Raw genomic sequence first — 13,071 nt, 5'->3', positions numbered from 1 at the left:
TAAAGAAAAGCCTCTATCGGTCCTTAATAAGTGCCTAGAATGTATATCTTGCAAACCCAGTCTTTTAACAATCAGCAGCCATCTTTGCTTTTCTTTCATGTTGGTCCTGTTGCCTTTTCCTCTCTTATTTAAGAGTTCAATTAAAGCATTGGCTATGTTCCAGCCTGTAAGTGCTGTGACTTGGCGTAACTGCAGCACTCCCACTGCAGCTCTTGCCGAGATGATCAAGGAAACTCAGTTGGCATCCTAAAGTGCTATGTAACTGGGTCTCTGGGTAAATTAAGTTGTATAGTCTCTCCACCTGCTGCGTACTTTGCTCCCGGTCCATTGGCTTCCATTGTGAAGAGTTTGCATGCTTTGCTGCTTTCATGCACTGGGGTGGATTTTCGTGAAGACACTGGGGAGTTGGTTGGGCTCAGCTGCACAGCCGTGGTGTCCTGCACAGTGTGTTCACTGGTCTCAATTTCAAAGGCAGCATTGCCCGGTTTGATGAAGCCAATGTTGGAGCCGGGTTTGCACTTCCGGGCTCCATGAGCGGGCGGCCTCCGGCTGCAAATGCAGCAGGCTCCAAAAAAGGTGAACGCCACAACAAGTAAGATGGGTCCAATGATGATCGGCGGGTTGTTCATGGGCAGGAAGGTACCAAATGCGAACGCCCCCACTAGGGTGATGTTGATGCCGGCTAGCATGATGCATAGACCACAGGCACAGCAGAGAGCTGGGGAGGGGAGCCCTGGGGGGCGTGTTTTTTTCTGTCCAGGTTTGTGGGACAAAGATGAGTTGCTTTTCTCAGTGAACATGGTGGCTGCGGGTTCCACTCAGCAGCTATTCAGACTCGGGCTGCATCAGAGGCATGCATTATATGACTCCTTATCTTGCAGTCCCGCTGGCAATCCTGCAGGATAAAAGCAAAAAAGAGAAGCACAATATTATTTGGCTGAAATAATTGAGTCAAAAACATATACTCAAAATCATCAACACAGGTTCCTAACGCATTTGACTCAAATAAGGTTCTTATAGCCGTACCTGTGGAATTATCCTTAATATGTTTATGTTTATTAAGTTTATATAGTGCTTTAATCCAAAATTATCCTTAATATCTTCTACACTGCAGACATGCATGGGAACTAAGCAATGCAACACTTTAATCCACTTTCTCAGTATCAAAAAGGCTAATAGAACCAAATGTATGCCTGTATCATCTCCTTGAGTCTTAGTGTGCGGCCTTGAAAGAATAAGCAGTGATGATGGACTGGGAGCACTCTCGTCTGCTTTGAAGGAATTTTGTGAGCACTCTAGCCTGATTTGAAATTAATTTAAGGCGGCTGCACTGCGACACTGTGCTTTCTGCCTCCATGTGCAAACATTGCTGGCTATAGTTGAAAGAGTGAGATGATCCCAGGAAAATGGGTTCTACTGAATGACTGGTTTTCCCACCCACTCAGGTAGTGGGCAGGGTCAGTGCAGAGACAGTCTGGGACAAAGATCATTCAGTAGCTGCATAGGGGAATTTAGGCACATGCGTCTCATTACCATGGCTTTTAGGAGCTAGATATTACACCACTTAAAGCCCCTAATTGCAATGGTGCCCACTGTTTGAACACTCTTTCTCTTTCTTTTCACACCTATGTGCATATATTTTGCATACATATTTGATCAGATTATAGTTGTGCATTGCTTTTAGTCTTAATGAGCTCCTTCACTTGCTCGATTCAATGAAATTCATTAGCAAATGTTTCCTAATAATAAAACAACTTAGAAGTCTCACTGAACCGTACGTTAACATTTCATAAGATTAGCATTGTTCCAAATTGCAAAATGATTCTTCCCACATCAAGGGAACTGAGCATGTGCACCGTCATCATTACCCAGAGATCTGGCTAAAATTCAGTGCATAGAAATAAGCCCACTGGAGAGACAAAGCCTGATATTACAGGCATTGCAATGTTAGGGTGAATGTTAAAAAAAAACTGAAATGACCATAAAATCCGGAATGCAGTGAAGCAAGCATACAACTCTTTTATCTCAGACATATTTGTCAAATGTAAAGATCTGTGGTCATTTCAATTTTCCCACAATGCTCTTTGATTTTATGCAAAGGAAGCTGGAACCATCACTGATGTTATCTGCCCTTCTTACATTTTTTCCTAGGGGTATATCAAAAGAGTACAAGAGGAGTTTAGCAGACCATCTATCTTGGAATAAAAGCCTTCTATAAGAAATTAATTTATAGACTTTTTTTAGGTTTTGATAATGTTTTCTGTTCAGTCAGACAAGTGCAACCTTCCAACGGTCCCTTTTACAATGATATCCTGCTTTCATAAAATAATTTGTATGGTTAGTTACGTTTTGCTAATGTGCTTTGCTCAACCTCCCAAGCCACATCTCCCCCCAAAATACTGATTTTTCTTTCTCCGGTTGTACAGCTGTCAGCAATGGCTGGGGTGGCTCCAGCAATGCAAATGGACAAAACAAATCTTTACCCACATAGAAAGAATATGAGACAAAGAGATATATTGAGAAAGAAAGAGAAAGACTGAGAGAAAGAGAATCTAATGAAAGAGAGAGGAAGAGATAGAGAGAGAAAGAAAGAGAGAGGGATAGAGGAGGCTCGATTAGTGTAGGAAGTATTATACAACATTTTCATATTATTCATGTTATATTATTAAATCGCTGTATTATTTCATATTACTTTAAAATTCAAGCTCAACATATGTAAGTCCCAGTGCTATTTCTGTGGATTTTAATTACAGCCTAGGGAAAATGAACAGAAAGGCCAGGTTAGGCTTCTAATGTGAAATGTATTCTTATTATGGAAAGGCACACTGGCCGAATGAAAAGCCAGCCTTCAAACTTTAACACAGGGAAGGTGCCTAGTAAATGCAGAGTGCATGTTTTCTGCTGTTGAAGCAATGAATATGCACCCAATTAAACCAGACTGCAGAAAAGAATTGAGATGCACATTGTTAATTACAAGAAGAAAGGCAACATTTCATCTTCAGCTCACACATACAGAATACTGTGTTCAATTCAAAGGAGAGACACTTATTCAAAAGGGCCTTGCATGTGAATGACCAAGCCCTAAAAATTAAATAATTATTTTCCATGGAAAGCAAATATTTCTATTATTCAAAGCACAGAAGTAGTGTGTCATAGTTAAAATTAATCCCCCCTTAATGTTAAAGTGAGATTCACCTTATCACAGAGTCTGTTCAGCCAGTCCATCTGAAAGACAATTGCTTTGAAGCTTTCAGGCCCAGAGCATGGCTGCGTTAACACGTGCCCAAGCCATTTATGGTGGGGTTGCTATGGGACTAGATCAACAACTAAACCCGCCCTGGATGGGTGCAACTATTAAAAATACAAATGTTTAAATTTGAAATGTGGTGTTGCCAAGAGTTTAATGCCAAATGACACATTACAGAACTGCCTCATGATGTTATGAGTTCCAAGGTGAGACGTGGCCTGGAAGATAAGAATCCCTCCTAAAGATCCTGACTGGCAGGACTGGTTAATTACTTTAATTACAAGCTAATGTAAATAGACAGTGGATGCGTAGAGCCTGAGGGTGTATTTCAAGAAAACTGAAACTTAGGAAACCTGGGAAATGAAAGGTAAAATCTGCATACATGTTGAAGATTTCAATACATCTTGAAGATTCCATTAGTTTATATGGACTATCATAATTTGTCTTTTCCCGTCAATGATAAATTGCACAAAGGCCATTCTGGTGTCATTCTAAAGCTAATTGTGAGCCTGTCCTGGTGATGTCATTTGTATCTAATTTCCATTTTGGGAAACCCTGTAACAATCAAAAATGTGTTTCTAGCTTTCCCAAAAAATGTAAGGAAGTTGAAGTGGGGGAGCTGTGGGCTGATTAAATTAGATATCTTTGTGGAAAACCTCATGTTCATAACTATTATAATTGTTGTATAAAGTGAGACAAATTGCTGTTCACATGTGCAACCTCTTGATGACACAGGAATCATCTTGATAATTTGGCTGTGATTATGGGAACACATACATATAGATATAAAAAGTTAAATATATCTATATATTATATGACCTGCGGTAGCAGCCCTGTAGCTATGGTTAAGTTGCTCAACTCATGGAAAGAGCACTTTTGGGTGGCTTATAACTTTCCCCTCCCTTGACGAATCCTCACCAGAGTTTGCACCTCTGACCCTTCAGAATAATTTTGCAAAGTTTGGTGCGGTTACTTCCAGAGGGGCAAAGTTATAGGGGGGTCCTACAGTTTGTGAAAATCCTTATAGATGCAATGGCCAAATGTTGCTCGCACCAACAGCCCAAACCGCTGGTTGAATGTTTACCTCAATTTACACCAGGAGCGGTGACCTGGTCCCGAACAGTGCTTTTGAAAGTGTGGTGTAAATTCATCCAGTCGTTTTTTTTAATGGCCAAAAAGCAGGTACAAAAATATTACTGATATCTGGATCCAGTCTTCGAACTCATTTCCTGATTCGGGGTCCGTGGACACCTCTGGACCATCATAAGTGCTCACTGATTGGTCAATTAAAAACATGAGGTGAGTCAAAACATTTGAAACGGACGCAATGTTGGATTCGTGAACAGCACCCTTTTCCTGTGGAAATCACAGTAGAAACATATTGAAAAACACAACACTGCACTTGTCAATCTAATGAAACTTTCTCTGGGGAGATGAGGGCTAAGGAGGATGGGATGAGTTATGGCCATAAAAAGCCAAAAATCTGGTGCTTTTTCTTATACAAACTCCTTAAACATCTGAGATGTCCGGAGACACCTATGTGATTCCCGCAATCATCTCAGATGTTCGTGGACATCCATGCAAATTTCTGCATTACAGGGTTGGTAAAAAGCAGTTTTTGGATGGCGTCACTCAATGAAACTGCATGCAATTATGCAATATCATTTTAGATCTGACTCTGTCTGAATGGTTATACAAAGTGTGGTGATGTTTCGCCAAGATAGGGCAAAATTAGAGTTAGAGTCTCAAAATATTTGAAAGGCTTATAAATTTGGTGCAGTTTAACAACTCTCCACACAAATTTGCAAAACGATTTTAGACCAAGATTTGAATGTGGGATTTTATCAAGAGTGGGAAAATTAGAGGGAAGTCTCAACATTTTTAAATGCCTTATAACTCTATTGACGTTTGGTGAATCTACAAAAAACCTTTCAGAATGATTATAGACTGAACGTTAAATGTTTGTGCAACGTCTGAATGGATGGTGTCCACCAGGGGCTAAGTTACATTGAATATTTGTTTGTATGTACATTTTGACACTTTCAAAAACATAAAACATGGATGGATTTGCAGCAAACTCATGCAAGGAGCATTGGCAAAGACCCAAAAGCATGGTTTTGCAAATGTGTCTATGTTTTATTTTTTGAAAAGTGTCATAATGTAGGTATAAAAAATAGTGATATCAATTTGGTGACTGAAATATTCATGTGGCTATGGGCAGTAGCCAGATGTGCAATCTGGCTACTGCCCATGACCATGAGGGACCGGCAATTGGCTTAAAGTGAGCATAGCCACCAGTGACTGGCTATGTGGTAACATTTTTCGAAATCAGGATAGGTTTGAATGGGAAAGAAATTCTGCTTATGGCTGCAGCCTGAAGTGCTGGCCAGGATTGAAGCAAACATTCGCAAGGAGCATCAGCAAGGACCTTGAAGCATGGTTTTGCAAATCTGTCCTGTATTTTATTTTTTCTAAAGTGTCAAAATGTAAGTACAAACAATTGTGATATAACTTTGGTGTCTGGGCATTGGGCCACGCCCTGAGCCTGGCCAAATGTGCTCTAATTTGCTTATTGGGGCATGCTCCATTGGCGAAGCCCTAGATTTGAATGAGAAAAAATATTCTGCATGCTGCTTCAGCCTGAAGTGCTGGACTGGATTACAACAAACCTGCGCGAGGAGCATCAGCAAGGACCTGAAAGCATGCTTTTGCATATGTGTGTTGTTTTTTATTTGTCCAAATGTAAGTACACAAACACTTTATATAATTTTTGTGCATGTACAGTGGGCACAAAATAAGGAACCTAATCATGCACACAGATAGGCAGTGGCTGCAGCATGTACCACAGAAGTACAATATGTTTAATCTGATAATTTTGAATAGTAAAATAATGAATGCTACCTTATCAGAGTTTGGTGTAATGATAAACATGGAATAAATAGCTAATAATTCAAGACTTACTACAGGCACATATAGGAAAACTAAAGTAAGGAAGAAAGAAACAACATCACACTAAAATGTCAATAATATTAAAGTTCATCATCATGCATACATATTAATTGTGTGCATGAGGCCTGCTTATTGCCCCATATATGTACATCATGAGCTGAGACCAAACCATAAGGAAAGTACTTTAAGAACGTACAAGAAGGTTAATGTCTAGATATATAGCACCTTTTCAATTTTCACATTTTCACTGTCAGTGAACAAAAGCACCTGCTTTGGATATGTAAGTGAACAAAAACAAGTGGCCCAGATATGTGATGTCAACAGTGATGACATCAATGACATTTGTGATGTCCTGGTGTTAGTCTTAGCAGTGCACGGTTGTGGCGCGAGTTATGGTTGCTTAGCTTGTACCCATAACGTCCCTTTGACAAAGTGTTTCTGTGAATGTGTTTTATATATATCTATTGTGATGTTTATATGTAAATTGAAAGGTTTTGTTATGTAGTGACTTTTTGGGTGAAAAATCTGATAAGTGTAAATGTTCATACTGGTGGGTGGATCCCATCATTTCAACCATAGAGCTCCGAGGGCCTATCGGCAAAGAGAGGATGAACCTTGGGGAGGAATGGACAATAAGAGGTCCAATGAAAATTCATGGCTAATAAGTTGGCACCTCCTGATCTCAATATTTTGGGGGTGGAACGTAGGGGTTAGAAAGTGGCTGTTCAAGGCAGAGGGGAGAGACTTGCCTAAAAATGATCTGGGTGAAATACTGAGAGAAGGTAGCAGAATTTAACTTTGCCAGGACAGCTGCCTGAATCATCTGCGAGAGAATTGCCTTATAATTGATTGAAAAGGACTAAATAATTGCTGCAAGAGCAACGTTGCCTGGGAAGACAGCAATTGGGAAATAATGGCGCTCACTGCGCCCTACGATTAAGAAGACCCTAATAAGGTAAGGATGCTGGTGGCTATCTTTGACTGAAGTGCCTAACCAGATACCTGTGCTTTCCTAAAAGAGGAGCTCTGCTAAATTTCCTGAGGACCAAAATAAGAGATGTCCAATGTAAGTAGCTTAATTCAAATGAAACCAAGAGTGTGCAGGATCGTATTGCCTTAATAGTAGGTGGAGAGCAAACTGAGTAGACCCGTAGCATATTTTACTGAATAATAATTTCATTAACTCCCACATAGATTTGATCAGAGAAGGTTACTGGACCGGTAGAAGTGGGAGAGATGGTACACGCTCAATGCAGTTTATTCCAGGATCCCATGGCACCTGGGTTCAGTCACTCAGAGAAGGTTACTGGACCGGTAGAAGAGGGAGAGATGGTGGTACACGCTCAATTCTGTTTATCTCAGCTTCCCATGGTGCCTGGGTTTAGTCACTCAGAGAAGGTTACTGAACCGGTAGAAGTGGGAGAGATGGTACACGCTCAATGCTGTTTATCTCAGATTCCCATGGCGCCTGGGTTCAGTCACTCAGAGAAGGTTACTGGACGGGTAGAAGTGGGAGAGATGGTACACGCTCAATGCTGTGTATCTCAGATTCCCATGGCGCCTGGGTTCAGTCACTCAGAGAAGGTTACTGGACCCGTAGAAGTGGGAGCGATGGTTCACGCTCAATGCTGTTTATCTCAGAATCCCATGGCGCCTGGGTTAAGTCACTCTGAGAAGGTTACTGGACCGGTAGAAGTGGGAGAGATGGTACACGCTCAATGCTGTTTATCTCAGATTCCCATGGCACGTGGTTTCAGTCACTCAGAGAAGGATACTGGACCGGTAGAAGTGGGAGCGATGGTACACACTCAATGCTGTTTATATCAGATTCCCATGGCACCTGGGTTCAGTCACTCAGAGAAGGTTACTGGACCGGTAGAAGTGGGAGAGATGGTACACGCTCACTGCTGTTTATCTCAGATTCCCAAGGCACCTGGGTTCAGTCACTCAGAGAAGGTTACTGGACCGGTAGAAGTGGGACAGATGGTACACTCTCAATGCTGTTTATCTCAGATTCCCATGGCACCTGGGATCAGTCACTCAGAGAAGGTTACTGGAACGGTAGAAGTGGGAGAGAGGGTACACGCTCAATGCTGTTTATCTCAGATTCCCATGGCTCCTGGGTTTAGTCACTTAGAGAAGGTTACTGGACCGGTAGAAGTGGGATAGTTGGTGGTACACGCTCAGTGCTGTTTATCTATGATTCCCATGGCACCTGGGTTAAGTTACTCAGAGAAGGTTACTAGACCGGTAGAAGTGGGGTCGATGGTACACGCTCAATGCTGTTTATCTCAGATTCCCATGGCACCTGGGTTCAGTCACTCACACTAAACAGTGAACTTACTTCTCCTTTAGAGAATGCTGACTCCCTTTTTAGAATATCTGCAGGCATTAACGCTTTAACCCTGCAGGAACGCATGAAGCAATGCACACAGCTCAAAATAAAAAGAATACACTGTCCTTAAATAGGGCATTGGGAAAATAACAGTAGGGCTGACATGCAGCAAAGTAGTGACAAGAGTGTGGAAATTAACCGCACTGTATCAGATGGTCTTGTCGATCTACCAACTGAGTACTGGGTACAGTCCAGTTTGATTAGTAATGTGAAGCTGCTTGCTGTCTATGTCACATAACATGGCACAGGCACAGTAAGCCTCATTATGACTGTGCCGGTCCGGTAACAATTGTGCCGTTAAGCCTACCGGCACCGTGGTTACCAGACCAGTCAGCGTGAGACCTGGCAGGTGGAACGGCATCTGCCGGCAGAGCTTCTGTGGTCCCCATTCCCATTGAGTCCTATGGGACTCAAATGGGAATGGGGATTTACAATTTTCCAGTGCCTGACTTCCTGACACGCGGAGGTTGTAATCCCCCAGTGTTGCCTGTAAGAAAAGTGCGGGTAAATGTTGCAAGTCCTCCGGCAACCTGCCCTTAGCACTGGCAGGGTTACCGCCAGGCTTGTAATGGGGCCAATACCCGGATGACACTTCTGGTGTCAAGCAGTGGTAGAAGTGTAACGAAAACGTAGTGGAACTGTGGTCTCGGCAAGGGAGAGGGTAGGCGGAACCATAGTGCAACATGTGACAAGGTGTTGCAGTTGGGGCATTGCAAAAGTCTAAGTAACTGGTAACTAAGGCTCCTATCAGAACTTTAAACTTGCACAGGAACTTGAATGGACAAATCCTCTATATAGAATGGTGAATATGGTTGTAAAAAGTAGAGGAATGGTAAATTGTTCCCACTCCCTTCGATCACTGGTGTCACGTCAAGTGTGTTCATCATTCGTCAGCCACATTTTCTCTCTCTTGGTCACCACATAAAAATATGTATTTCCCTGAGGAGTTCATACCGGGTTCCAGGTCGATTTCACATATCAGATGTGATAACACCATCTCCATCATTAATCTCACCTCTTCAATACATTTCGCAAGACATGTCTCTGTCGCTCTGGGTGGTTTCCCCACAGCTGTCTGGAATTCCAAAAGTGATCATCTGTCTTTCTCCAAGTTCACTTCATTGCAGTGACATCCAGTTCTCTGAACCTCTAATACTTCATCTCTGCCATGATCACAATGACGTCAGAAATACAACCTCCAGCGCCCGCTTGGTTAGAATGATAAGCTCAGTTTGCTAGTGAGCCACCAAATCTTGAACAAAACCATTTGACTGCAGGGATTGATTATTGTTTGCCCTGTTCACTGGTGCGTTCTTGCTGTTTGGAATGTACTCGCCACTCCTGTGTTTTGTCATCAATTTGGTGGGTAGCCATCAAATATGAGAGGGCATTGTTATTGGGGCCCTATGTTCAAATAGCACCATCGATGGAAGTCCTCGCACCGAGGCAAGTGGGAGTGGTCGGATATTCTCCCATGGATGGATACAAAGAACAGGTTCTTGATACTCTTAGTTCAACAGAGAAATTGATAGCATTTTATTTAGAGTAATGATGATATGATATTTATAACGAGCTTAATACGGGACCGAACCTGTGTTGCTCCATGTCGTCTTGCTTCCAAGGCCAGCACGTTGCCCCTAAGCTATCCTCCCAAGATACAGAAACAGTTCTGACTATATGTTATACTTTGCCGAACAAGTTCTGACAGGATCATGCGCGAGTCCATACTCAGCTAAGAACCTTGTAAATTCATATTCTTACATGAAGGATCATTATGAGTCTTAGGGGATGCCCATATAATTGTAGCATTTGGTTTTGATGGCACAGCACTGGCTCGGTAGACGTTGATGCCATCATCCCCACGTTGCTGTCTACCTGGAAGAGTTCAGTTGAAAGAACAGCCATGCATACCCTGATTAGCCATGTCTTGAGGTCTGCAGTACAAACACCAAGCCCATAAACACCCCATATCATGTCAAACTAATGTCAAGAAAGAAAACAATTTTGAAGACTTCAAAGTGGTTACGTACTGACTAAATTATGAAGTGCTGATTGTTGCCTACTTTGATTGAACTAGTGTAATGGTGTGACAAATGCTAAAATGAAAAAAAAGTTCAATGTTAGAAGATGTAAATAAAATATTATATTAATTAAGTGCATTAAATACTCAATTCTGACGACCACAGTTGTGTAAAAAGAAAATATGAAACACAATTAATAGGTACATTGAAGAAATAAAACAGGTGTTTCACCACCTTCAGGAGCTCTTTGAAGTTTAACAATGGCTAGTGTGACTAATCTGGGCTATTCGTCCCTTCTCCCTAGAGGCGAGTCACCCCCTTTGATGCTAGGGAGTTGTTCCTGCTCGGCAAGACCCTCTGTAGGGTTCTGGGCAAGTGGGACCTCAATGGGTTCCCTCTTGGGAACACGGACTCCCATTCCTGTAAGGAACTTCCGGTCCATCGTATATCGTCAGCCTACATGGGAATTGGAAAAAATGTTGTTACTCCTATTTTGGCTTCTCCTGACAGTGACATTTCTTCAACCTCTTTGGCTTCCGGTAACGCTGGTTCTCGCGTGAATTTCACAGTCAAAGAGAAATGACACAGGATGACAAGTGAAGAAGAGAGGATTGTCTACATAGATAAAAACACAACTGAAGAAAAATGTAAGGGAATTACCTAACAGAAATAAAAAGTTGCAAAAAGGGCCTTAGAACCTAACTTACTTTTAAAATAAAATATGAAATTTCTTTTTTTAGACATTCCTATACGACATCAGGAGAAGCAAAACATAGAGCACAAGGATGAAAATGGAAGGGTTCTACAAGATTAAAAATAACAATTAAATTATATGCTGTAATTGATTATGCCTCTATTGAAAAATAAAAATGGTTAAAAAAAATAACAATTAGACAGAAACAGATCAAGGGGTGAAAAGAAGATCTCAGGTGAAAGGAGGCCGACTGCAAAGAATTATGAAACAATGATTCTGAATATATCATTCAGACCAATAAGTGAGCAAAAGGTAAACCTTTTCATCAAGGGTTTATCCTTTGCACCTAGTGCCAGAAATATAGCAGATAAAATGTTCCTAAATTTGAACAAATGTTGCAGGAAAATTTAAATTGAAAAAATAAACTTTATTAAAAAGAGCTTGTACCCATTCATCCAACTTCATTGCCACGCATTTCAGAACATACATCAAAAGATATTGAACACATTTGACGTGTGATGCCATAGTCATTAAAAGATAAACTAGATATAGTGAGAGCAAACATCATTGAAGCACTATGCTTCAAACAAGATATTAAGAAACAAGTAGTGGTAAAACAGAAATCTAAATTTGCACCACAGATATGTATTTTTGTTTTGCCAATGTGTACATTAGGTGAGGTTTATAGGCAGGGCATTCCACATGGCTGCATTGAGATCAAACTGTTGGGAATCCAAATAATCCCCTTTCTATGTGTATTGTGCATGCCTCTGTGTAGCAGGCTACCCATGCCACTTCTGTCAAATAAACAACAGTTAACAAACCATGTGAAAGGATATCATGGGGATTCATAACAGTTTGTAATAAGCACAACCAAATGGCTTTCCTGTTTACCTCTAGTGAATCTTTCATTCTGTATAGAATGACCCTGAATCCAATCATGATGTGTAAGCGCCGTAATTAGTTTTGCACCCTAAAGTGTTTTGAAACTTTTCTTTACTTAGTTAGTAATTATTAAACAACTATTACACTTTTGTTAAATATTAATCATACATTAATTAATTCAGTGTTAGTTCACCTACACATGAAGTGATACTGGCACATCTATTGAAAATGTATTTCCATTGCATTTTTCAGGGAAATTAAATGGCAAATTCTCAGCATTATGAGACGTAAATATTTATGAGCCTGTGAGCCGTCAAACCTTATCAAACTACATTTGTATGATTTAACAGCATCAGAGTTCTCAACTAGATTCATCTCCAGTTGTGTCTTTCTCTTTGCTTTCTTACTTTTGCCTTGTTCATTATAAATGAAGATAATCAAGTCCCATGAAACAAATAGATAGAACTGGGTAGGAAACATCTGTGTGGGTCTGGCCAAGTACAGCTGTGTAAATTAATCAATTAAGATATCATGATTGGCTCAGGGTATTCTGAACCAGCTCTGCAGCAGGCTACTCTAGGGCCCAGTCCTCAGGGCACCCTCTCTGTCATTCCACCTATGACATGCTCCTTGATACCAAGTGAGATTGCACCATCTGATTTGTCCTCCCAATCACTCTATATTCATCCCTGGACTTACCTATGACACTGGAACCTTGCTGCTCTTTCTTTCTAGATGCACCTCTTCTCCTCTCACCTCCTCAATTATAGTATTTGTATTTCTCCCCTAACACGTTTCTCTTTGCCACCAGGTAGGTGACTTTCAACCCTTCCCTTCCCTCCCTCTCTTGGTATGTTGTTTCTCTGAGGTTTCTTCCCCT

At 41.2% G+C, this 13,071-nt stretch overlaps 1 protein-coding gene and 1 long non-coding RNA gene across 2 annotated transcripts in view; both read right to left on the bottom strand.

Moving 5' to 3' along the window:
- Positions 1-254: 254 nt before the first annotated feature.
- TMEM275 (transmembrane protein 275) lies at positions 255-689 on the bottom strand. The gene has a single exon (XM_069642773.1). It carries the CDS (start codon positions 687-689, stop codon positions 255-257), a length of 435 nt encoding a protein of 144 aa, XP_069498874.1.
- Positions 690-790: 101 nt separating this feature from the next.
- LOC138548244 (uncharacterized) overlaps positions 791-13,071 on the bottom strand; it is a 319,494-nt gene continuing 307,213 nt past the window's right edge. The window contains exon 3 of the long non-coding RNA XR_011292059.1: positions 791-895. This is a non-coding gene — a long non-coding RNA (uncharacterized lncRNA). The remainder of the gene's footprint in view (positions 896-13,071) is intronic.

This window comes from Ambystoma mexicanum, chromosome 1q, assembly GCF_040938575.1.
Source record: "Ambystoma mexicanum isolate Mex_15411 chromosome 1q, UKY_AmexF1_1, whole genome shotgun sequence".
Classification (NCBI taxonomy): Eukaryota; Metazoa; Chordata; class Amphibia; order Caudata; family Ambystomatidae; genus Ambystoma; species Ambystoma mexicanum.
Note: the sequence above shows the minus strand (reverse complement) of the source record. Positions and strands in the feature narration are given on the sequence as shown.